The sequence below is a fragment of the Danaus plexippus genome, chromosome 2 (genome assembly GCF_018135715.1).
Source record: "Danaus plexippus chromosome 2, MEX_DaPlex, whole genome shotgun sequence".
NCBI lineage: Eukaryota > Metazoa > Arthropoda > Insecta > Lepidoptera > Nymphalidae > Danaus > Danaus plexippus.
This window is the reverse complement of record NC_083537.1, coordinates 3,676,574-3,704,484: the sequence shown is the minus strand read 5'-3', so window position 1 is coordinate 3,704,484 and position 27,911 is coordinate 3,676,574. Positions and strand designations below refer to the sequence as shown.

Sequence of the window (27,911 nt, the reverse complement as noted above, 5' to 3'; positions counted from 1 at the left end):
TTTTTTTTAAATAAAATAATAAACGGATTTAACGAATAATGGATTCTAATATTTTAGCATGAGAATCTTTTGTTTTATTAAGAAATAAATTTATTACACGTTTTTTTTCTAAGGTGCTGTGGGGCAACGATTCGAATATTTTATGATATAGATTGTAAATATGTATGCTTAAAACAAGTTTGTATGATGAACACGGAGCGTTCATTTTCATTCATAAATCTTACATTTACAGTATTGTTATTGAATGAGAAACGGGAAACGCTTCGTATGTAGTGTAGACAATACAAACTTGGGTTACGCATGCAGAAGATTTTTGTATTATAACCTCATAATAGGTACACTGATTTGCGTAAATTGCAAAATATTCTTGTTGCCCCGTTACGAAATACAAACATATAAGGCATACAGCAATTCATTTACTGAATAAAATTCCATACAAACCTACATTCATTTAATTAAACTTATTTATTTAAATAACCAAATATGTGAGATCAAAATAGTATATAGAGAGGGTAGAAATAAAAAACGAATGAAACACTTTTTTATTTATTAAGAAGTCAATATGTAGTTATTTATCACATGTCCGTAAGAATTTTTCCAATAAGCCAAGCTTACTTATATAGCAAGCAGTATTCATCTAACTATTAAAACATGCATAGTATATCTGTATTTCACTTTTCATTATAATTAAATTTCAAACTAATACGGGTTATATCAAAACGCAATACAAATGTGAACTTGACAGCTGTCAAACGAATCATAAATTTATTACAATGGCGTCATAATTTATTCAGAATAGAACCGCGTATTCATGATGAAAAACCTTTTATGTGAGTCTTAATATGTATATGTTTATAAATATATTTTTAATTTAACCTTTAAATGTTATTTAAATTACATAATTTCTTCGATTGAAGTTTGAAAAACCGTAACAAAATCACCGCTTAGTGATTTTAAATTTAATAATATATACCTGTTATTTAAATAAAACTAATATTTTCGGATTTACCAAGCTTTTTTATCACGGGCAGACGAGATGAAAACTGCTGCAAAGTTACGGAAACATCGGGAGTATTTAGTTAAAATAATTAAAAAACAAATAGTAAATCTGAAAATATTTGTTTTGTTTAAATGAATACTCGCGAAAGTCTTACATAACATTATATAACTGTTATGTTACTATTAATTTAAATAATTTATGATATTGTTTGTGATTTATTGATTTTTTTCCCAGACACATTCAATAACTAAGAATAAGGAATCGTAATTGAAATTATAAGAATAAAATTAATCTTACAACAAACAAATCATGGTAACTAAGGTTTCAAAGGAAAATAAAACTAAAGACTTCTTTTTAATTTTCATAATATCATCAGCACAATATCAAGAAAGAAAATTCGACTTAATGTTGAACTAATAAAGATTAAATTCAAAGTAGCGGTCAGACTTATTATTAGATCCTACATCATCGCCTGTTAATTTATTTATTAAGAGATCGCAATACTAAAAAAAATTATTACAGCCTAAATCCATCAAGAAATGCTTTACATTGTATGGGATACAAATCCAAAATGGAGTGCTGCCACAGATTGCAGATTATTTTTAAAAATATCTGAATATGACCTAAAAGTCTAGAAGATTCTCGAAAAGAAATAACAAGATATAGAGCAATGATTATGTTGTATACTTAACGATATTTATAACTACAAAGATGGCATTGATTCCATTTACAAATATCTTCACAAACAAAGTATCTTTTATAATATTATCTGTGATAAGTGCTGAAATAATATCAAACCGATCAAAGGTAACACTATTGAATAACAAATAACAATGTAAAGTAAGTAACATCCCGATAAAAGACTTTTTTTCCCCAGAGATTTGAATATTATAAGTATTTTGCTAAGTATAAATAACTATGAAAATTTATGTGTAATGTGCTTGGCTACAATTTACTAGGTATAGTTTTTTAACTATTGAATATGAAAGCTGGCCGTAGACAATATCTTTGGAACATCTGATGTAACACAACCATAGACATTATAGACGGTTGGTTGTTTTAACATCATTTCTGTCACAAATTCAATGTCCAATTACAAACTTGGGCCGAATCAAAGATAATATAATAAAAATAACATTTTACACCAATGAAAACAGGATTTTCTAATTAACAGAACAGATATACCATATAATCTAAATTAACATATGTGTATTGTACATTTGAGACTGGCCCAAACCGGCCCAAGCTTGCCATGTTCACCCTGTATCGTCTGAGCCACAGTGGCGTTAATAATTTATATAATAATCTAATAAATGAGCACTATCATGAAAAAATATCAATCTAATTTGCAAATCACAAATCCGCTACAGTCCTATCATATAAGCATACAAATTAATATACAACTATACAAAGAGAAACGCTAACAAAAAAACTTATATACATTAATGTATACCGTTATATAATTAAAATGTTACTTTTAAGACCTTTAATATGTTTTGAACATTTGGAATGATATACGTACGTGTTTTAATATAATCAACTAGAATTTTTAAAAGAAATTAATTTAAAAGCGACACAGCTTTATACAGACATGTATGATTTTTAAATATATGAACAACAAACTTGTACTAATCTCACGAAACTCGAAACGTTTAACGTTGACATTATACAGGATGTTACATACTCAGTGCTTAAACTGGAGTGAAGATACAAATGTATTGTTACTCGAGTTACTAACATCCTGTATATGTCATTTCGTATTTATATTTATGGACGTCTCATTGTAGAACATCATGTTAACAATACAAAGCTATATGAACGCTTGCTTTATTTCATATTGGTTATAATTTTCTCAGCAATTTATATATCACTAAATATAGATTACAGCGAACGTTGCGTACAAACATCTCTCGGGAGTAAATGTGTCTACAAATACATTATATAGATGTTATGGATAACATTATTTGTTGGTTATACAGGGTGGTCTCAGTTCTGGACCAAGGACGTGAATCTCTTCACACCAGACTTCTGATGGCCTTTTGTCTTCTTAGTTTGCTCTCTGACACCTCTGAAAATATATTTACACGTCTTTAGGTTTACCTACTTTTAATATGTAATTTTATTCCAAATTTTAAAGCTACACAGTACGTGAAAATATAGGAATAAAAAGTGTATAAATATTACATAAGTGGATTTGTAAGGTTGATTACAGATGGAATTAATGAAAATAATATATAGATAAAATTTTATATATATACTAAAAGCATGCGATATTTCATTGATTGAATATTCTCTTGATGTCAATGCTGTGCTTCTATTTTTCTTTTTCATAAAAAAATGTATTCGATGATTAGTTTCTAAACGTGATATGATTTTACTATATAAAAATAAACATACACAAAAAAAATACCCCCAAAAAACCAATCCGTCTTCAATTCATGTTTCCAAAGTATTCAAACTTCATATATCTGCATCAATGTACATTTTAATATATATCATCCTAATAATTCTATTAATATTACAATTCTATAATTATGGCACAAACTTATAGAAGTCATAGACAATATAGACATACTTTTTAAATCAACCATTATTTTTACTCTATATTTTATCTGCATTTTTTTTCTATCACATGTCAAATATTGTTTCTTTGTTAATATAAAATTTTATGTGATTATTGTCATTATATGTCATTTCATATAATGTATACTCACAGATATCTAGTGAGGTCTTCAATGTCGACGAGCATCGAATCCTGACCCATGTGTAGTTCGTCGCGTGCCATCAAAAACTTTACAAGCGCGTCGTTCAACGATTCTATCTGAGAGTGCAGCTCGTTCACGATCACCTGTTAATAAAGCAAAATAACATTTTAATTCTATGCAATTTTATATTTTCATTAAATTCAGATATTTTTTTAATTAGTAATTCAGCTTTCGTCTATGGTTAGCCATAAACAAGACAAAACGGAAGGGAATAGAAATAAAAAATAATGCAAACATTAAACGCATTAATGAATGAAGATTAATTTAAGACACAGTTATGGTAATGGCAATAAAATCTCAACGTAATCAAATCTAAGCTAAATTAAATCTATCTGTCAGAATGTTTTGTACTGTCAAATGACACTTATATGTCGGTTCAAGCAAAACCAAACCATCGCACCATTGGAATTAGAGCTGCAATCGTATACAGTTAAGTTTTTTAATTACTGAATCTTTAATAGTTTTAATCCGTTTTTTATTAAAACCTTGACACTATCAGTTTGTAGTTTAACTACGTGTATGTTGTTTTTTTTTTATTTCAAGTAATATTTAGATTAAAATAGAAAAGAAATAATGATAAATTGATGAATTCTGTATTCCGTAGGTCGCTGATTCGACTCCCGTTCGAGACAATTATAACTAGATAACTGTCTGAAGGAAATTCACATTTTAAGTTATAACGAAAATTATGATAAGTCTCATGATACTGAATAATCTAATCGAATTTTAAATGGTTTAGAAATGTAACGAATAATATAAATACATTTTTTTAAACAATTTAAATTCAGTCTTTTTTTGTAAAAAACAAAATAATGTTTATTTTACTAACCAATAAATATAAGGAAATTTTTTATCACAAAATCTAATAATTAAATACTTGATAAGTACTATATTATATCATAAAATACATATATAACCTATTTAAACACTCGTAAGAGTATTTTTTTTTCTACTACATGAATAAATTTCATAAAATCTATATACCTATTTTCAAACGTTTGCACGTTTGACCTAGTTTATTTTTTTTTACTGCGAAACAAAAATTTTGTCAACTTCGTAATCATACTGCGTGTGATGACGTCACAATTGTCAAACAATGGCGTTTTGTTATCGGACGTTACGCATGACTCGATGCAAAACCAACTCAAGGCAAATTGCAATTGCAAGGTCGTACATAAAAAATATGCAGAAGCTAAAAAAATTACTAGAATCCAGTAGATCGACCGAAAGATTTGTATAAAACAATACTAACATAAGTAAAAATAAATGGGGCGTAGTGGCCTAGAGGTTAAAGATCCGCCTCTCATGTATGAGGGCGCGGGTTCGAAACCCGGCAAGAACCAATGCGATTTTTCCGAGTCATATGTACTTTCTAAGACTATTTAGACTCCACTGACGGACGGTGAAGGAAAACATCGCGAGGAAACCTGGTCTTATAACTACAAATTATAAGTTCGAAATCGCCAATCCGCTTGAGCAGGCGTGGTGATTGATGCTCTAACCAACTCTATGTGAGAAAAGGCCTTTGCTCAGCATTGAGCACCGATAGGCTGATGATGAAGTAAGTAATGTTTGTACAGCTTGATTCAATAAAATCTCTCTATGGAAACTCACACTGATGAGTTATGAATAAAAAAATTATATCCTTACCACGTATTTGCATGGTAACAAAAAACAAAGAAGGTTGGACAATTCTCATTTATATAAGGCGATCAAAAATAAGGATATTGACAAAGAAATACCGTACTAAAATATTATAGAATAAGGTTGATTTTACACTGTGCAACGGTACAGCGAGTTAACCATTAGGATTTGTGACGTCATAAAGTTTAATACACCAAGTAATATAGCTGGAGCTGTTCCAGAAATCACAGGTTCAAACTCTGAATAGTGCCAAGGATTTTTTCATTCTGTATTACATAATATTCGAAATAGAAAAAAAAATATGACGGTGTTATGCAAAATGTGTTTCCATGATTTGCCTCATAGCTTTAGGTAACGTGGTATATATCTACACATATTATAAAATAAAGTACCCCGCTGCGTCTGTCTGTCTGTCTGTTCGCAATAAACAGAAAAACTACGTGATAGCGTGAATTTCGAGAAAGGTTTTAATATATAGTTTGTTACGTTTTTGTATTGATTTGTGTGTACATTAACGATATTTGTTGAAGATGTCGGGAAAAAATGGGCCGTCTGTCAGCTTTTAACGAAAACGCTGCCAAAACCCTTTGGAGATATAACATAACAATATATGGCGGAATTGTGTACAGAAAATAATATAGAATATAATACAGAAAAATATAGTTCTACAGAAAGTCCGCAGAATTGTCTACAGGATCTATACAGCATCAATCATCTAAAGCATAAATAACATTATAAAACATCCAACCTAAACTACAATATGAAAGCTATTTAAATAAATACGGTACTAAGTCTTATCAAAATAAATTACTTCGTTTTCAAGCCTACATCAGTATCTGTAAATTATTTTTAAATCATTTAAATCGGGCGGACCATTTCAAAGTTATCATAATATAAGGTTATTAATTCTCAAAATTAAATAGGTTATTTTATATTTTTTGTAAAGAGCCCGTGCGAAGCTGGGGATGGTACCTAGTATATATATATATATATGGATGTATACTAACCTGTAGCTGTGCTATGTTCATATCAGTGAGTAAATGTCTGGAGACTCGCCGACGGTCTGCGGCGAGCGGTGCGTTCGCTTTCTCCATACTACGTCGAAGCATCTCGGTTACCGGAGAGACTGGTCTAGACCGACGTTCACGCTTTTCATAAAAAAAAAATATCATTAATTATAACCAAATCTATAAAAAAAAATACAATTAATTTCGTTTCCTATCTTAGCTGTAAAAAGCTTAATTTAATATGTTTCCTTAATGCAAGTTTGATTCTTGAAACTAAATACGGAACATTCCCAGTATTCATTCTTAAAACTTCACTCACTATAGAATCAACGTAGGTAACGCTCAGTATTGAGTTAACATGTCTGAAGGTATTCATAAAATTTAATTTCGTACAGATTAACAAAAAATATAATTAACAAAAAAAGATTTTTTTTGAAAGTTAATCTTGAGTTAAATACTATGGAATGTGGATTATATGTACTGCAATAGAGAATATATTAAGATAAGGCTCGGTTATAATGTTATCCATATATGTTGTGGTCAAACCACTTGTAACATATAACATGCCTTACCTCCATCTGTATACGAGCCATCTCTTTAGCCTGAGCGAGTGCTATCCTTGCTTCAGTCTGCAAAGTCGCTTGCAAAGCATAGAAATCGGATTCCTTCAATTCAATGTGTCCCAAAGATTGTGTGGACCGAGACTTGGATTTAAACATAAGGGAAGTTGGACGAAGCTTTGCACCTGTAACATTGTTCATATTATGAAATATTAGCCATTATAATTAATTACAATCTAGAGAGAAAAGATCTAGGTCATTGACCTCATGTTTTATAAACAAAATTTATTGCAACCAAAATAAGCAAGGAATAAATATATAATCAATCCAGAAAAAACCTGTTTGTTTTATTTATACAATGTTTTAAATGTAAATATACTTACGTATCTTCCTATCATAATAAGCTCAAAGCAAAACATTAAATATACAAAATTAATACTAAATTTAAAAATATTAAAACTTATACACACACACAAAAGAAAACTGCAGGATTAATTATTACAACCAAGTTCTACTTATTAAAATAAAAAAAATAAAACAATTGTCTACTAACAAGCTAACAATGGCAATTGAAACATTTATTTGATAACTGTGTGACATTATAACAATGATTACATAACAAATGTTGCATGCTGGATCACACTTACCAGTCGGAGGATTTTTCTCATGTTTTGTTATATTAACGGATAATGGCCGAGTCTGATATGGATGGTTATAACTGTTTTTACTAAATAGACTCGATCGCGATGAACTATTACTATTACAATTCAAGTTGTGCTCTAAATCTGATGCCTGAGATTCGTTATCTGATGCCGTTTCATTCATGAAACAAATTTGGAGATTTTTTCCTGTACCACCACCACAAAAACATATGTTATATACAGAATGATACACATATATGACACAAACAGCAATGATTGATTTAAACCAGCAGATTAATATCTATTAATCTGCTGGTTTGTTTGACTAAGTTTAAATAAAAAAAAACTTTTCAAGCTCTAGAAAGTAGTGTTTAAAAATGCCATCAAGATCTGAGGAAAGTAAAAATGTTTTGTGTTTTAAGTCTTATATTAGATTAATGTTGCAAGATTTAATCCTTTACATAACTATTGCGAGAACTGCCCATACCAAATTTATTATATGCAAATAGAGTGAGTTTTCCAATGATATAATGACATATTTTTGTTCCCATATGATTATTAGGTCTATGTCATTGTCAAAAACTTTATTTTTATGGAATGAGGTTCTTTAAATAAGATAAAACCCAAGATAACTATCTTAAATTGACAACAGTATATTTTATATTATTTGAAATAACAAAAATCACAACAAAGAGTTCTCCCTTGGATAACGGACAGGAAAATGGTTTCATGTGCTAGTTAAAACTTAGACAATGAGTGAATTTGCAACCCAAGCAATATCTAACTGTATTTCAAGCTTACCATTTTGAAGTCTCGAGTGTAAACTAGGTTTCTTTCCTGGACGGTCAGTATGTCCTAGACTGTAATACTCCTCAGTGTCGGCTCCCATTGCCAACCTCTTTCTAATTTCTTCTCTGTCATTACGTTTCTGTCAAAAAGAATTATCAAATGTATTGTTGGCTATAGACTATATAACAAATTGTTCAGTAAAAAAATCATGTGGCAGCTGTTGATACATTAATAAGCTGTTGTGCTTCTCAATTTCTGTGCATCATTTACTCATAATACTGGTGATATTCCAGTCTGGTGATGGTGATACACCGTCAACCACAGTCAATTAGAGGCTGAAGGTGTAAAACCACATACACCACTTACCAGTGGTAAACATGCTTTGACTGCCACTTTGTCTACCGACATTAAAACACAAATTATAAAGAGAAAAACGTTATCATACATTCCTATCATTGTACGGGACTTCGACTATGGTAACTATTTTCGTAAATTTGTCTAAAACGTTGGGATTGTTGTCAACTGTGGATGGCCACTCAATGTCTGTTAAGGCACATTCTCCCGCACCAACGGCCCGAGGACTTAAAGCAGTATTACTATATTCATCAAACGTTGGTATATCATGAGGATTTGGCTTTAAAAATTTCATTTTGAGATTATGAATACTCTTTCGAAATCCTGTTTTTTCTTTGTTTATCGTGTTTATCTCATCTGATGGTTTATTAAATTTTCTCTTAATGTTAGACAAAAAATTCTCGAACATTTTTACACTAGTCAGTCTTTAATATTTGGCAAAAAATAACACAATCTTATGTTAATTTGTGTTATGTATAATTGTACGTGACAAACATGAACACAAAAATTGTAATAAAAACTGTAGGTAATCTTGCTGTTGTCCCCATCCTGTCAATCCTGTCATTATTGACATTTAGGGCAAGGACAAACGCGTGCTCCATTTCTAATTTGTCGTCTTTTTGCTTTATGGTAATAACGAATATCGATAAGTCGCTAGAGCTGTCAGCAATGGCGCATATAATAACAAAATAAAAATACTTACAAGGCAACAAATGTTATCGACGGATTCGTGGTTGTCATATGTAATCGTATATAAATCCAAAAGAAATCTTGTGTCCTTTTTGTAATGTCTTTGTTCAGGATTAAAGTAAGGCATTGACGCCATTACAGGAAATGCAAATATATCTATTAAGAAAATAACTTAACAAAACAGGCGTCAAGCCGTCTGTCTCTACTAACGAAGTATAAAATGAATGTAACAAAGAACGGCAACTGCTTGTGCCTACACTGTTGAATCACCGTAGAAAGCTGAGTTGAGTACCGATTGTATTGGCAATTTTAACTGTTAATAATATATACGTATCTGCCTATTAACTGCATGAGAGAGACGCGAAGCTCACGTGAATGTATGCAAGTACAGTTATATTATTAAGCGCCAAATTTGAAGCAGTAATTTAAAATTTGTTTTGTTATTGTCATAGCAATAATAAGAGAAAGGTTAGCAAATGCATACCCGCTGTAATGAATAAAGCTACGTGTCTTTAAATATTAGTAATGACATTTATAAAACTTACTCTTCGTTCAGCTTCTTTTGCTGCCTTTATATGACTTTCAATTGCATCTAAATCTAATTTCGGCAATGCTGTTTCTATATTATAAACGTCAAAACTCTCTGAAATAAAAGGATTAAATTTAACTATCGAAATATTTATTATTAATAATACTATAATTAATTAATTTTACAGCCGCCATTTCTACTATTTCAAAAGAGTATAAAGTCAATTCAACGATTTATTGCAATTACAAAATTAACTGGTTTGTATTGCATGAATAAGACAAAAAATATATAATGTTGGATTTAGGAAAAGTTGAGCAATGAACAATATAATTTTACTTACACAGTTATTTTAATTCTTATTGTAGTCAAAGCTTCCATTTTATAAACAAAATTTATTACATAGTAAAATATTATGTGTAAGTTTCAAAAATACTTCGCTATTATCAATGTTGTTGTCTAGTTATTCACAAAAAAATAATCAATGTGGCCGTGGCTGGATACCTAATTATAATGCTGTATTTCACATTCATATTGACATTTATTACGAATAATTAATGGTTGAAATAGCAAACTGTTTTTATAAACAGACAAACGTACTGCAGTGCGGACTGTGGTTATGTCATTTTGCTTGATGAGTAAGTTAAAAAAATGTGCTGTAAGTTAGTCAATAGATAATTTAAATTTAAATTTATTACAATTCCACAAATTTTTATCTGAATTAAAAAACTGGACGAGAGTATTATAGTTGTGTATAATTCTGTTCTTTGTTATTTACATTATATTATATTTATATTATCTAAATATAAAAAAAATCACAAACTTACCTAAATCGCTATCATCATGGTTGTCACTTTGACGGACGGATAGATTCATCGGAAGCTTAGGTTGAGACTTCTTTGCATTTTGTCGTAATCTTGGGTCACTGAAATGAGATTTCATATTGTTACCGTTTCGTTTATATGTCAATAAATACAATTAAAACAGTCACAATAGATGTAGGTATATAAATAAAATAAGCAGTCCGAACGGCCGGCCGCTGTGTTTAATAGAAACAAACTAGTTAATTTATTCGTACTACATTCCCGCGTCAATCTATTTAAAACTTTTATAAGCGTGTACGTACATGATCTCACCCTGACTAAAGGATTGTGTTTGATTTTATTAGACAAGAGTTAGTCTAGACGAGAACGTAATCTATTAATAAATATATAATTGCTAATCCTAATATCAAAAATTATCTATCTAAAATTGAACATTTTATTTGCTTGGTGTCTTATATTTTATGGTAAAACTCTAAATATTTAAACTCTAAACTTTATGTATTTAGTAATATTGTATATGAATCATACTTACATATGAGCTCTAATTGAACGCTGATTTGTATTTGAAAAGTTCGTCGCCTTTCCCCTGTTGTTTCCATTACGATTTTGTGAACAACTGTTAGTATCATAAGTGATTGCAGAGGAGCTTTGCATAAGAGTGTTAGAGTTCCCATCTGTAATGGGTACATCTTTTTTTCTGTCACCCCATAGTTTGTCTCTTTCGCGCATTTCATTCAACTTCGGTATAATTTTCCGGAGCTCGGTACTCAATTGCTTTATTGTATTTTCAACGTTATGAGTCAAATGCTCGGTGTCGTATTCGTCGACATTAATATTTATTTCTTCTTTACCGTCAGATAAGAGTGCGTCACATATTGGAACGTCTTTGTTATCAATCAATAAGAATGTAGGCCTATTTATCGACAGTTCCGCCCTCGTATTTGTTTCATTTTCCCTGCTTACATTTGTTACATCCTCCATTTCATGATCAATGATGATGTCCGGAGTCGACGTGTCGCTTCTGTCGCAATCTTCGTTCTCGACTAACTTTTTTATAACATGATTAACAACATCGCTTATATTATTCAAAGTGTTTTCAATCGGTTTGGCGAATTTATCTTTTATATCTCTTCTCAATTCCTCCAGATCATCCTCTATATTGATATTGTAATTCAGGAGCTGTCTTATTTCATCTTCGACTTCTTTATTGAAATCTCCGATAATATCTTTCGCTCTGAAGTTATTTTCTATATCTGTTGCTGAGCAGTTACTGAGTTCGTATTGCGCGGAATCGTTGTTGTTGTTTAGCGTCACCGTTTTTAATAAATCGGGTATATCGCTCTGCGTCTTACATGGCTGTGTGGTTTCATTGATGAAAGGATTTTTTGAAACCGAACTGTTATTTTTGTTGTTGTTGTTAATAATAATTTTGTCGTCAATTTTTTCTGTTACGTCGATGGTAGCTTCCGGTGTGATATCTGCATCTAAATCGTCGTCCGTCATCTCATTATCCGAAGGATAGAACTGTTCAATGTTTGAAGAATAATCCTGTTAAGAATTAAAAAAATACTTTAAGTAAAATTTTTCAGCGACATTTAGAAAGTGTTGGTAAAATATATAAAAAAACATGGCAAAGAACTTTAAATGGTCTTGTTTTTAATTAGAGATATGGATATATTTTATATTACCTGTAAAGTATGCGCCAAATGTTGAAATCCCGGGTAATTAGGATTCACAATTCCTCGAGGCACTGGGTGGACTCTGTTTTCAGACATTTCATCTGAATCTGAATGCTCAATATACCGTCTCTCTCCAAGAACTTGAGTCTTAGGAATATTGTATGTTTCGGCTGGAATTTAGTTAGAGAATTATCTTTTTATACTTACTTATGTAATTAAAAAAATCCTACATCACTAGTTATGTTTACAGAGATTCATCAACATCAAAATATTTGTTTTAGCTAATAAGTAAAATATCGCGTGTCGATCCGCTGCTCACTAATTGAATTATTGGCTTTAAATAGACTTAAAGCGATCTAAATAAAACCACTAAAGCTTGAATATTACGAAAAATGTATTCGTGAATTATGTATACAGATTTATAAAAGGAGAGCCTTCAAAATAAACCTATTTTGAGATTTTAACTTTATTATTCACTTACCTAGAGCATTATTACGACGCTTTGTTTGTGTTTGCCGATCCTTCTCCAGATTTGTTATATTAAGGGAGTCTGTTGAATTTTCATTATTATTCAAGTTACATTCCCTGTGGCATATATTTGGTTTTTTTATTTCGTGTATGTTATCTGTATTGTAATTTATGTTATCGATAATATTGTTTGATACAAAACTATTTGTATTATTTATATCAGTGTGTTTGTAATCCTCTGTTGTTGTTTCTGTCCAATGTCCACCCGCAATATTGTGAGAGCCACTATTCACATTGTCACAAGGTAAATTACCATTATCAGATGAATCAGTAATCCTCATGATTACCTGTAAAAATAATAAATTTCATGAGGGATTTTAAATATAAATAATAACTTTCAATCTAAAGTGCTGTTTAATAATGGCTCCACTTTGGAAATACAGATAGATTAAGTCCAGCAGTTATTTTTAAATGGAGTTCGTATGTGAGCTGGCTCGGGCGTAATTTTTTTGTTTGTTTAGACGCGTTTCCAGGGAAAGGTAATCTAGTAATTTAATTATTGGTACATAGGAGATCTGGCCCAAAACCGCCCCGATCTAGGGGGCTCCACCGAAAGAGCGTAGTCTGCCCTTGTTGGGAGCATCGAAATTTAATTAGAGGGCCTGCATCAATGTTTGATAGGCGAATATTTTTGTTATTTCGAAACAGAAGAACCTGAAATGACATCCTATGGGTATGATTGAAATCGCTATGATACAAGTGGGGCCCAGAGACATCCTTGACATGGTAACAGAACTTGGAACTCTGCGTCCATCGGCCTAAATAGAAGTTTTATCGTAGTAAAACCATTGCTGATCGTCTTTTTTGCCTCTGCAACAAAGCTATTCAGGATTGACTTTTTTATTTAAACTGTATTTAACAGAATCTGGCTTTAAGAAACGTAATAATTTCTTTGCTGAAACTTTTAGTGCTTGTTCTTTTCTCCTTCGGATAATTAAAGCAGCCATCTAGGTTTTTGACCACTAGTATATAGCTAAATACTTTTGCCATAATTTATATTCGACGTTACTCTCTTCGGCCTATCTGGAACGAGTCTAATACAGCTCTTCCAGTCTTCAGACTGGCATAAATTACGAAATTCTTTTACAAACCTACAAATAGAAATTACCAGGATTTTCATCAGACGACTCTTTCGAATTTGAAAACTAATAAATGTTACTTTTTTATGCAGTCGACAGCACGGCAGGTGTTGCATAGACTTGCCGGATAAATAAAGATTGTAAAAAAATTATATAAATTAGTTTAACTCAAAATCGGTTTTCTGCCTAAAAAATAAAAATTGCAAATATTTTTGTCTACAACTTAAATTGTAGGTGAAATTCGGAACCTGTCTATATTTTTGTTAAAATAAACTTCTGATACTGGATATCTTTGAAAGAGAAAGCCAAGAGCCGAACTCATTTAAATATTCAAATCGGCTTTTTAGTTACTTAAAGCAACAGCAGGGATTTTGAAGCCAACTCTGAATGACATGTAGACGAGGAGCCGTTTGTGAATTTCATAAATTTTTTATGAAATTGATTTTTGGTCTTTTCCAAATCAACCTTAAGATTTCAACACACACTTCTGTAGATAATGTAATATTTTTGAAACCTGTGTTATTAATAAAGCTTTTGTAATAATGAGTGAGATTTCATAAAAACATCAGACCGAATAAATAATAGACTGAGAATTATTGAACTTTCATTTTGTCAATTTTTTTTTTTTTATTTTTAGTCTACAAGTTGAGATCGAACAGATTTGATTGGTTTATAATGCTTTCAAGATTCTAGAAGTCAACTTATTAATTCTTAAAAAATACTGCGTAAGTGCTACTTCTATTTAGACCTTATATTGCAAATATTAGAATAATTGTAACATAAAAAAAAACAGCTGAAAGTTTTAATCTCCGACTACTGGGTTGTTTAACATGTTATACATAGTTTGAGATGCTTGCTCTCACTACGAACGTTATACTTACCATATCTTTTTATAGACATCTCGGCAGATTAAGAGAGCAACTCATTTTTAATTTTGAAAAGCGACGTTGAAAACATTCAAACTAAATGAGCATTTAGCTCCGTACCTGCTCCGTTAAATATTCATATTAGTCTCTAAAGATTGCATGGAAAACATTAACGATATGAAAATATGTACGATTGACATGATACACAATTTATTTCTCGTCAAGCTACGTTTTCCGCCTTCGTTAAAAACTAAATCTTACCTTACAAATATCATTAATGGGAAAATTAGTGACTTTGAGCGGCCTTGTGAGGCTGTGCATGTTATGAAAAAATATAATTCGCAATAAAATGAAAAGAAAGGTATGTACATGGACTATTTTGTTGAACCGGATAGAATTACCGAATTACAAATCTATTACATTAGAAGAGAGATCTTTAATTAACCGATATAGAGATGTCGCCATTAATGTAACAGTTCGTTAGTTAAATTATACTAAAAATGATAGACAACAAAAAAGAAAAATGTGGTGGACGCAACAAAAACATAAATTGGAAAAAAGGTAATGAACAAAAAGACAAAATAAAGTTCTCAAATAAATGAAGTAATGCTGGTGTAGAACGTAACTAGTCAGTACAGCAGATGGCTGGATGCCAACGAATTGATTTTTTGCTGAGAGTCGTCCTAGAACCTCATTTATTAAGGACGTACTTTTCCGTGGTGAAATTAAATTCCATATCTTCCTACGAGTAATGTAATAACGTAAATGTAAGATGCTTTCCTTCCTACACATATTCAAAAATTATAGGATTATTGTGTTATCTTGTACATGGTGAGATCGATAATGTTTGTTAATTTCAAAGCAACTACAAATAGTAATATATATATATATACATACGTATAAGATTATAACTTAATACATATTAAGAATCACAATAATAAATGTAGGACTGATTTGATTATTTACAGATATTTGTATGTTGTTCAATTCAGATACTTGAATTGACCTAATAAGAAACAGTTGATATAAAAAAACATCTTTACACCAACGTCGTAATACTGAATTTTACATAAAAATTTATATAACAGAATTATCTTAGGAAAAGTATTTGATTAAGGTATTTAAAATTTTCAAATAGCATTCACAATACTGCTACTAATACAATCAACTAAATGAAAGATCTGCGAATTAATTGATTCTCCTTCGTAATTACTAATTTTACAGATATAATAGTCTTTGTTTATCCTTCCCAATTTGGGAACAAAACGAGCATCCAACCTTAAACAAATACAATAAGCCACAAGTTTATTACCATTATAGAAATAATTCCATTAAAAAATAAAAGTCAATTTAGGTAAAACATTAATTTGTTTCTGATTAATCGAGGCTTTGATTGGATTTTTAATCTTCCTATTATTCAACAGACGTCTTTACTCAGTTTGATTTTATTAAACATTAGGTACCTTTTACTGTTTTTTTTTTTTTCATGTATATATTTTTTTTATAATTGTCCTGTAATGTATGAACTTATCTTCTTTTTTAAAATTAGAAATAATATTTTTATCTTTAATAAGCTATTTCATGATAGAAAATTAATTACAGGTATATGATACTGATTTTTACGCTGTACTTAGGTCTAAATTTTAAGATGCATTTGGCACAACGAATTCGTAATAATTTAAAATATAATCTATATTTCTATTTATATATTGGTGAAAATATTATTAATTTCATAGTTTTTATATTATTCACGTACAAAATACGTTAACAAGAATTCAATGAATTGATTTTAAAGTAATTGCAATGAATAATCCTAAATCAGATTATTTTTAGTAGATGGTATTCAGTAGGTGGTAGAGCCCAGCTCGACCGGCGAAGTACCACCGTGTCACAGAAGATCGGTGTGAAGAATTCTTTAATCGCTACGTTTCGTCTGATGAGTGAGAGAGTCTGTTGCCATTTCCCTTTTCCCAACCTTTCCTCTCCCGGGATGTTGATGTGTGCATTGAGTTTCTGTCCTGCATTAGCATAAGTCCGTTTTGAGGTGTTGAGCGTGATTCATTGGCATTGAGTCCAGGTAGTCACGATGAAATGGTTCATCGCTGGCCGTCCGTTTTCGTTTTTGTTTTCGTAGCCGACCCGAACCGCCGAGGCTGCCCCGATCTAAAAGGCTGTCCCACCACCAATGACAAAAGCCCGCCGGTTGTTCATTGTGCTGGAGTGGGAGACCGGAGTGGAACCCAATTTCCAACCGCAGGTCGGATCGGAATCTCTTCCATGCCCCGTGCCAGTGCCACACAAAACTCGACCTATTAGCCTATGTCCTATGTCCACCCTATTCTCAAGAAGGTAACAGCATAGTTCCGTCAAATTACAGGTCTATTACGATTTCGTCCCATCTAGAAGATAACCAGCTTATTAGAAACCGTCAAAACGTTTTTCGCTACGGGTGAAGCTCTGGGTATTTTTTTGAATACCTAACGTATCCTTTAGCCTTGATATCGCTAAGGCCTTTGCTCGGAATTAGCATCGGGCACTTCTTCACACTATCGAAGCTACCATCACACAGACTACCCGAGGAATTATGCAGCTGGTTAGCCAGCTTCCTTTATGGGCGGAGCATACAGGTTGTTGTTGACGATTCATGCACGGAACCCATGCCCATTAACGCTGGCGTGCCCCAAAGCGTAGTGCTTGGTAGCTGGTGATCCAGCACAGTTTATTCTGCATATCTACGACATGCGGCGAACAAGCAACAAGATCAACTAGAGTTTTGGGGTCCTTGGGGTTGCCATAGCCAATGACCTTCAATTCCGGAGACATTTATAGATTAGGGCTAAACTAGCCTCTAAAAAGCTAGTGGTACTGATTAGAGCGAGGCAGCACTTCACACTGGGACACGTGCTTTTATTATATAAAGCACAGGTTCATACCCACATAGAGTATTGTTCTAACCTCTGGTCCGGTGCCCCACAGTACCAATTTCTTCTACTTGGCTGTTCGTATTGTTAACGATCCCATGCTCACAAGCGATCTAGAACCCTTAAACTTCCGAAGGGATGTAAGCTCCCTCTGTGTATTCTATCGTCTGTACAATAGGGAATGTTCCTAGGAACTGTTTGATGTACTGCCATCGTCACCATTCTACCACCGCACTACTGCCGTAGGGTCGGATTTCATCCACATGACCTAGATGCATTCAGTTGCAAGACTGTACGTACGTCGCGGTCACTTTTCCACGCACGTGCAGGATGTAGAATGATTTTCCGTCCGAGGTTTTCCTAGAAAGCTACAACATGGGATATTTCAAGCATCAAGTGTTCAGGTGTCTCTTTCTCAAACACGGTAGGCAACGCATCTACAACACCCATTATGTTGCAGATCTCCATTGGCAACGGTAACTACTTACAATCAGGTAGTATTAAATGAAACTAATATTTTTAGGATTACTTCGCGTATTTTATCATTTTAAATCTAATCTTCTGTCTTTAGGCACAGACATTAACAGGACATGGTTCAATTTATACAATTATAATAATTCTATAAAACATACAAATACAAATATCAACGAGATTTTCAGAAAAAAAATGTTTGTTTCGCTCCAGATTGCTAGACCTTTCAAAATATTTTTTTACGATCACGCAACAGAACCACGACACGCAACTGTTTTGTTCTCGAACTTTCTTTTGAAAAATATTTTAATGTTATTTTTATTTATACAACACTTATCAGATATAAGCGTTAATACATAGCACAAAAGACAAAAGTAATGTATAAAAAATCATGCTAAAAGTTCCATTCTACTTAACATCTGATAATCTTTACCATGAAACTGTCATAAAATTGATTCTAGAAATAACAGAATTACCATTTGAATAATCACAAGTATTAAAAGTCACATTCCTAGTATATCAAACGAAATTATGATGAATCTATAAAATTACTTTCACTTATAATCCTGACTGATGAAATCCACAAAAACACTGTATTATATAACAAAGTTATAAAGTTTGAACATATTTGCATCCTAAGATGTTCAATGTGAGTAACAAATGCTACAGAAACAATTTTATACCTGGCAATAAATGTTTATTCTTTATATTAAGTTTAAAGCACATAAAAAAAAAAAAAACATTATTTTTATAAATAAATTTTTCTTCATCTAAATGAACTGAAAAAAAAATTTACATAAAAACATAACACGCCTATGAATTATAACAATAACTTTATATAATACAGATGCAAGTATTTATTTCTAATGGCATGAATTCATTCCCACTGGAATCGTGGAATACTTTGACAATTTCTACGTTTTTATCTGTTGAACAAATTATAATTTTGAATATTGTTTGGAGGAAACACGAAGGAGATTGTCCTAATTATTATGCGACCTCTTAGCTTAATACTGTCAGTTTTAATATTGTCAAAACCACAATAATCGATTTAAGCGTCTAGAAAACAGTCATCTTTAATGAATATCATTGGAATACAAATTTTTAAGTATATGATCTAAGGTCGTGCTAGAATATTGAGTTGGCAACACCTAAATCGCCCTAAATTATTGACGTTGATTATTAAACTTTTTATAACATTTGTTTTATTTTTTTTTCAATTATGTTTTTGTATTTGATACAGACCTTTATAATATCAAATACATAATATAAAGTTTTTCCGTAACCAATCGTTGTAATAACACTTCTTCGACCTACTTATATCTAAATACATATGGACATACACTTTTTCTTACAACATACGGATATAAAACTGACTTATCCAAAGCATATATGAAATTATTAATGTTATCAAAATAACTTTATTAAATATAATGTGAATGTAAGACGTTTTAACTCTCGAAATTGTTCACGTATGAGAAGATATCTAAAGACGACGCTTCTGAGCCACAAAGGAGTTTAAAGTGTCTGCCCTATTAAAAGTTCAAGAGGCAACCGTTGAGAAACGTTAAAACTTAGCCTGTTAATGTAATCACTAACTATCATAAATATTAAAAATAAATAAATTTCTAATAATTTTTATTATCATTTCAGTAACGGGAAAACAATTCTGAATTTTTCAAATTTAAAAATTTCTGTAGTTTTATGAAACCATAATGTAAGCGAAATTTTTTTATCTGTTTATATTTTTTATGGACACTTAAAAGTAATATTTATTGTTTATTTTTATTTTTATTCTAAACATTTTCATGTCAAGTGACGCTACCCGAGTCGATTCAACTTCGAGGCCGACTGTAACACGACATGTAATAGAAGAACGAAAAAATTTGAGACTATGACACAAGACTTCCATTTTAAAATTTACATTACAATTCAAGATTAATATTTTTTCGTTATTAAAGTTAAAATAATAAAGAATATTAATTAATATATACAGACATATATTTATATATATATATAAGACACAACGCCCTATTTTTTTACAGAGAAATTTTATAATGAAATTAAAATACTGAACAAATGGTATGCAGTATCCATAACAAATCGTTTTTAAGAATCCCACGACTGTACTTACTTTACATGTAGGAAATGTCGCAAAGAGCACGAGGAATTACATTTAAAAGAGCTCTGAATGTAAAGCTGTATGATACGTAAATGTGATCTTATAACAAAAGACTGAAGTACCTACAGAAATCTATATGTCAAAATATTTGTTCTAACTTTAGCCATTTATTTGTAGAGCATTAAAATATCTTTAGAACCATCCAATAATGCTTAGGCACGTTTTATATTAAATAACCTTGATTTTTTTTACAGAACTAATACAAAGTCGGCTGATCATCAAATAAATTTGAACGCTTGTTAAGCCTCGATGGTTGATTGTAAAAAATAGCCTGAATCGAGTAGCGAGATGTTTATTTTAATTCATCACCATTCACCAAAAACCGATTTAGAAATTTCATTTCTTGAAAGCGATGTTAAATTAATTGTAGCGATTCAAATAAATTTTCTAGGCTTGCTTTATGTTTTTGATTTATTCCATTAGGTTTTAAAACACGCCACAACACGAACTTCAACTTGCATTTCAAATAATAATAAAACATTACTTCGCATATGTCTTCAATATTTAAGGATATCGGAGTGAATGCCTTTTATTTACTTAATTATTAATTAACGATGATTAAAATTACAGACAAGGCAATACTAGAAAATACAAAAAAAGTGAAAAGCTCCCATCTTTCTGGAAATCTCAACAAATAAAACAAGTAGAAATAGTCGAACAAAAGTAAGCCTAAAAGCGAAAAAATATCATCTTGCATGGAAAGAAAATAAAGTATACTTTTCCTATGAGGAAAGCCATAGAAATACCCGATCAAGCACATTGTTAATTAATGACAGCACAAGTATCTCTTTACAAATCAATTAGGTATTACGTTCCTGCTTCAAAACAAATAAAAGAACTTCCAGAAAACAGTTTACAAATGGTATTAGAGAGTGGAATCTTACATAATGACGATAAAAAGTCTTACAATGGGTAATATAAAATAATTGTCTTTCTTCAACGGTCCCCAGTCTTCAAGAAATTAGATCATTGAGATAAAGAGCGACCTATAATAAAATTATATAGGAGTTTTTGCGGTTATTAAAACCTGTTTACTGTAAAGATAGCGTTATTGAATGGTGCAACATTGAAAATCGATAACTATGCGTAAAACGTATGCTTAAAATATTACGGGTGTGACCTAGTAGTTCAGCGAATGTTGGCGTGACCCGCGCCCTTTCCCTCTCTATGTTAATGGCTCTACAATGATGGATAACTCAAGCATGTGCTCAAAGTGACACTGTTAACCCGCAGTGACCCTCCATTTACATGATCTAAATTCAAAGCCGTCTTTTAAAATTCCTTATGAAACCTGTTCTTTACATAAAATTAGTAATATGTAGATGATTTTTCTAGAAGATTTCGATAGAATTATTATAATTGTGTTCCATAGTTTTTACATTAAAGTCACGATTTCTTTTATTTGTATTGATTTATTGTACATTTATTAATTTGCTATTTGAAATTGCGTCATGTAACGTATTCTAGTTCTATGTGATTATGTGAGGAGTTTTGAACAAAAGAAAATTTATTCAATACCTCTTATATAATACATTTAATATTATTATATGTAGTATATAAATAAAAAGGAAAGGTAAGTAATAGTAATAGTGTGGGTATGGTTTCTAAGAAATAAATTTACTAAAGTACTTTCTGTATAAACGTAGCACAAACAAGAATTCAGACGTGTATTCATCCTACTTTACTATCCCACTTTTAATGAACAATATTATTTGAATTTTTAACCGATTTCCGAAACCGAAATAATTACTTTAGTAACATCTAAAATAATATATTATGATTTAAATATAGTATAATAAAATGACCTTCTCTTAATAAATAATTTTTAAATTATTCAAACCATAAAGATTATCCATATTTAATGTACTTTATCTATCTATATCTATATTATCCCATATATATTTACTTATATCTAAAATAGAAATATTATTTTTTACCAAACTAACAAGATTTTGGGACTACGTCTCGGAAAAAATGATTTTATTTCTGGCGAAACTTATTACATCGTACCTAAATAAACGTTAAAGGAATATATCATATTTTAATAGTTACTAAGTAAAACACATTTTCGTCATTCTGTTATAGCACTGTCATCACAATATTAAGCCACCCCTTTAAGCAGTAAAGACCATTTGTTTAAAATAACTATTCATTGTGGCTTTTCCTTGAACAGTATCGTCGACTTTAAGAATTACTTTAAAAGCTTATTGTATAACAATTTCGTGTTAATTTACGAGATATTTGCATTAACAACATATTAAATAATAAAACGTATGTACTCTAGTTTCGCTTTATGAATTTTACATTTATTTTGATCCGTCAACTTTAATTTTTTAAACCATATACAAAATGTCACCAATAAAAGGTTTAAATAAAAATATAAATATATTATCAATAAAACAGATGAACATCTTTTATTAAAGCTACTGCTTTTGTAACTTCAATGTCATAGAGCTTATCTTTAACTAAACTTAGTGTGACTTTGAGTTATAACAAACTTCGTACGTGTCAGAACAATAACGAGCCAATTAGGAAAGTAAACAGTCTTTAAAAAAGATTTTTAACTACTACCTCGAAGCCTAGCATAGACAAGAAGAGTCGTTAAAATTGCACTAAGTACTATTCGTACATCATACGACAAAATAAACAATGAATAATTAGGTATCTGTAATTCAATTATAAAAAAAGTTTACTTAGTACCATCTTCCTCGGTTCTGTATTTTATATTTACAGTAGGTTTCCAGGTTTTTGAAAACTTTTTAATAAAGAGATGTAAATAAATTTAAAACTTCCTAACTTCTGTTCTAGGTTAGTGAGTAAGAAGCGTGAGCACATGTATCGACGATGTTCAAAACGAACCTTCACCCAAAAATTTGTATCCGTTAATCTATATTTATCATAGAAATCCAAACGAAAAAATCCCATTTTCCTACAAATGTTACAATAAATGTACGCGTGTTCCCATTACGTGAGCATCCTTTGAGAACCCCTATTATATACCATAAAAAGTAATTTTATACATTTACAAGGCAGCTTTAAATAGTCCCAAGTAAATCGAGCAATATACCCAGCGGGTTCGAAAATGCATCACTTAAGTAAAATTCATTCTCACAATAAAGAGAATGTACAGTAAATGGACCGGTCCGTTTGGTCGTAAATAGCCCTTACGGCCGACGGTGGCACTTTCCGCCCAGTGGACTCAATCAATGTTCGTACAGACTATATGTGGACTCTACTACAAAATAGCTGTACAATAGATCTGTAATAGTATTATAGTAGTCGACTGTAATAGGAACCCTTTGGTAACGTAAGACAGTGATGATATGTACCCAACTAATTTGAAAATGAAATCCAACCTCATAGGTTGTCTGATATGAAATAATTTTGCTTATTTCTTTAACAATAATATAGAATTTTATTCGTGAACAAACACTAGGTTGAATTTCAACAACGTATTCAGACAGTGAAGTACCCTCGGCATCGGTAATGAATAGAGAAATTTAAAAAAAAGCTGCCGGCTCCGAGTTATATTCAAATTTATATGAAAATCATAGCTTTCATATTTTTATCTGTCGAGAGATACTACGTTTAATATTAGTTATAATTTTCAACATTATATATACTCGTTAATCAAATATATTTTCAAAATCTATTAGATAATTTTATTATTAAACACCTTATTATCATTATGGAAAGTTAATTATTTTTTGCACAACAAAAAATATATGGGATTAAAGTATTATCATGTGAAATAAGGCGTCGAAGCCAGGCGTGTATGCCGAAGCGGTGAATATTTTCTTTAATTCCGTTATATTGTGAAAATTTTATTAAGAACACGTATACAGTCATTTCATTATAATACATTTTTTAACGTGAAATTATTTTTTTTATATCAATTACATTAGTTTTGTGCATAACACTGAAAAGGAATGCAAACAGAAATAATTCTGGCGCTGAGATACCGATGCTATTAAAGCATATTATGCTTTATTAAAGCATCATTATAAAATGCAAATTATAAATAGAAATATTATTATAGCTGCAGATACAGCACAAGCTGTTTGAGTTGCGGATGAATATTTTTATAAAAAAAAACTTTTTTAATAATATGTGACTCATGAGGACTGAAAAACTACTTGCAGCGGATGATGCTGAAATGAATGAAAGCTAATGAGATATATAGATGCTTTAATCTAGGCTCGAACCCTGCCTTATGATCCACAATGGCCGCGTTTTATCGTTTTAATAGATACTGTTGGTGGTAATGCTTTACATCGATTTTAATAAAAAATATACGACATCAATATATTTTCATACAAAATTTTATTCTTAATAAAATATAATAGCGCAAATCGTTTTGAAGCTGGATACAGTTGGGAAAATCCTATATTATTACCTCATTTTCATATACAAATATGTATAAATAAAGAAGTAATAATCATAGAGAGGTTATAAAAAAATAAGTTTTATAATATGACAATAATAATCCGTTTACAGCCTTCACGTAGGTATACGGAGTGAATGAACCGAAAACGATTTAAATCGGTTAAACAAAAGGTTTTAAACCAAATAACATATAATCCCTTATATTAAAAATAAATACCAACATTATTTTTCATTCACAAAAATTATGAAATCATTTAAATGAAACAAATTATTAATAATCGAATTGTATTTCATTTGAAATTAATTGTTTAACTGAAACAATACGAAAAACTAAAATTTATCCTTGAAACGACAAGGCCTATGCAAGTCGGACGGAACATTTTCGTAAGTGCATGGCCACTAGCGATCAATAACAAATACATACGTAACATTGACTTGTAAAAGGACTCGACAAATGAGACTTGATGAGAAATCGATGCACGAAATTCATTATGTTTAATAATGTATGCGCCCCAAAAACTAAGGACAGTACAATATACGAGTTTATGTCCTGTCCACTTCATAATTACAGTTAAAACGGTAAAATGAATGCCTTTATATTCATAGAGTTAATTTCTTTTGTAGCATATAAACGAAGTCTTATCCAATAAAATATATCACATATGACAGATATGTAAATGGTTTTGAAAATCAAATCAAACGTAATAAATAAGAAAATTACAAAGTCATGCTGCTAATATATCTAAAGCTGCATTGTGCAAAAGACCAAGCCAGACATTGCATTGAATGAAACGCAAACGGTATTGAGAGAGTTGTAGGATTCATTGAAAACATTCTATTTTAGGAACTGTACCTGCAAAGGGCGCCATCCTGCCCCTAGCAGCGCAGCCACTGAATAATAAATGCAACTAACAAGGTTATTTCTATCTGACTGAGCAGATTCGATGCAGCTTCGTCACCTCTTCGATTTCCACTACACAGGATTAGCTATAATATTGCTTTACGTCACTGAAGTTAACGAGGTTATGCTTCAAGGAATATTCCGATGGGGGCGGGCGTGCAACCTTAGCGACGTCCGGTGCGAAATGATCGCGTGGCACCGTCGGGGCGCGGGCACGGAATCACACCCGACCCGCCCGCCCACATGCCGTTGCATGTGTTCGTATATTCTCAATAGATAAAAGAATTTTCAAGCATAACTTCAGAAGACACTTCTACTTTAGACTATATTTTATTCTAATCAAGATCGTCACCATATAACACGAGCGACGTTAAATGAAACAACAATTCATATAGATAATCATCCGATAGAAAATCAACGTTTGTAACAAAGAAAATATACTGGTAATTAGTATTTTGATCTCATTGACATTGACTGTGTCAAAACAAACCGTAAACATGACTTAAAATATTATGATTATTATTATTACATTGACATTGGTGTGTAAATTCGTGAAGTCCTCCACAAGTAGCATGTTTTGGAACTGAAAGGAATTCAAACCAAACAAACAATTTACCCATTTCCTAATGTGAGGTATAGATGTCGCTGTAATACTTAAAATATAAATAGTTCCAAATTGCTCCGCTCTGACGCTGGTGTGCAAAATACAAGAGGTGACATTAAATTAAGTTTTGATAAAGCCAATAGAGGGCTCTGTTTATTCAAATCTAGAATTTTATGTCGTTTTGAGTTGAAAGATTTACGCATACTTCCGTTTGTAATATTAAAATAAAAAACAAATGTTTTGCCTTATAAAATTGTTTCAGTAATTTAATTTACTCGCCATCGTCCCAACTCCTATATAAAATGGACTCATGTCTGTTTCGTAATTTGACATCGAGGAAAATAGAAATAGCCACCGAGTAACAAACTAACTAGTCATTTATAGATTTACGATAAACATAGTCAGAGCTTTTTAATATTTAAGTAACATAGTTTTGTTAGTTACAATAATACAAAAATAAATACAATATTAAACGAGAAAGAGAGTCTTAATTATCTTATTTTTAACCAATAATGAATTTTAATGTTCATTTTAAATAGTCTAAGACTAATAACATAAATATTGTTTAATAACAACGTACCGGAACATTTTATAGTGGCTACACATTATTTTTTGGAGCGCTACGCACGATGGTGATATTGATTATATTTCGGACAGGAACGAATTGTTTCCATCGAAACTTTTGTTATCGATTTTATTTTTTGATGATATCACAACTCATAGAACCATTTTTGTAGAACGTGTAACCAAATTGTTGAAATGTTTTAGCGATACATTAATAATTTGATTTTTCTTAAATATTATTTCAATAGAACCTTTTGAGGTACAAATATAATAAATACATTTTAAATAACATAATTTAAACTAAACTTCATGAGCAGTGGTATTGCAAGAAAATCTAATTTGTAAATAGTATGTAAAAATAAAAAAAAAAATACGATTTTATAGCGTATGAACTAAAGTGTATAAAAAAGAGTTAATTACACAGAGTTATTTCAGTAGCAGAAAATAAAAATATAATAAAATTCATGTTAAAACAGAATTCATGTTAATCGAGCTCAGAGAGAAAAAAGGTTTTGTGCTTATTTAAATGTTACAGTCATCTTATTGGCAACTATCTATAAGAGGAGAGTTAGACAGATTGAGTAAAAAACGCCCTACGATTTTTACTTCGAGTTGAAATAATTATTGATTTATGAATTAATATAAACGAGTTTAAAAAAGAGAATGATGGACCATGGTATATCATAATTCTATTCCCAGTAATTAAAATCTATCTGGATGAATAATTACGTAGTATAGCATCGTTACATAACTGTTCGGTCTTTATATCAAAGACTAAATAAAACGTCCATGAAGATAATAATATTTTAGTTCGTCCACAATAACATCACATTAATAGTCTATTTCTATAAATAGTGTGCCTATTTAACTTTATATTGTTATGTCAAAATGTAAATCTCTTTATAAGTAAGTATTTTATATACTTACTCA

General features: G+C 30.9%; 1 protein-coding gene across 4 annotated transcripts; it reads right to left on the bottom strand.

Annotated features, from left to right (window-relative positions):
- Positions 1 to 530: 530 nt before the first annotated feature.
- On the bottom strand, positions 531 to 25,988 carry LOC116779441 (schwannomin-interacting protein 1 homolog). 4 transcript variants are annotated; one of them, XM_061529781.1, is made up of 13 exons: positions 25,766 to 25,988; positions 12,961 to 13,294; positions 12,489 to 12,649; positions 11,333 to 12,348; positions 10,804 to 10,901; positions 9,996 to 10,093; positions 8,419 to 8,545; positions 7,624 to 7,824; positions 6,989 to 7,161; positions 6,417 to 6,557; positions 3,715 to 3,848; positions 3,398 to 3,468; positions 531 to 3,068 (listed from the first exon to the last, which is right to left on the bottom strand). In XM_061529781.1, the coding sequence occupies exons 2-12, from the start codon at positions 13,286 to 13,288 to the stop codon at positions 3,432 to 3,434; spliced, it is 2,514 nt and encodes an 837-aa protein (XP_061385765.1). In that variant the 5' UTR covers positions 13,289 to 13,294; positions 25,766 to 25,988; the 3' UTR covers positions 531 to 3,068; positions 3,398 to 3,431. The 4 variants fall into 4 exon arrangements, with proteins under 4 accessions (XP_061385765.1, XP_061385761.1, XP_061385756.1 ...); XM_061529777.1 differs by lacking the exon at positions 3,398 to 3,468 and having other exon boundaries at positions 7,624 to 7,782; XM_061529772.1 differs by lacking the exon at positions 3,398 to 3,468 and having other exon boundaries at positions 25,766 to 25,986.
- Between the last annotated feature and the right edge of the window lie 1,923 nt (positions 25,989 to 27,911).

Coding starts and splice junctions, on each gene's coding strand:
- LOC116779441 (XM_061529772.1), bottom strand. CDS start 13,288: ATGAGGATTACTGATTCATCTGATAATGGTAATTTACCTTGTGACAAT. Junction 10,902..11,332: donor CGTTCAATTAGAGCTCATAT/GTAAGTATGATT, acceptor ATCTCATTTCAG/TGACCCAAGATTACGACAAA. Junction 6,558..6,988: donor TGGCTCGTATACAGATGGAG/GTAAGGCATGTT, acceptor TTTTATGAAAAG/CGTGAACGTCGGTCTAGACC.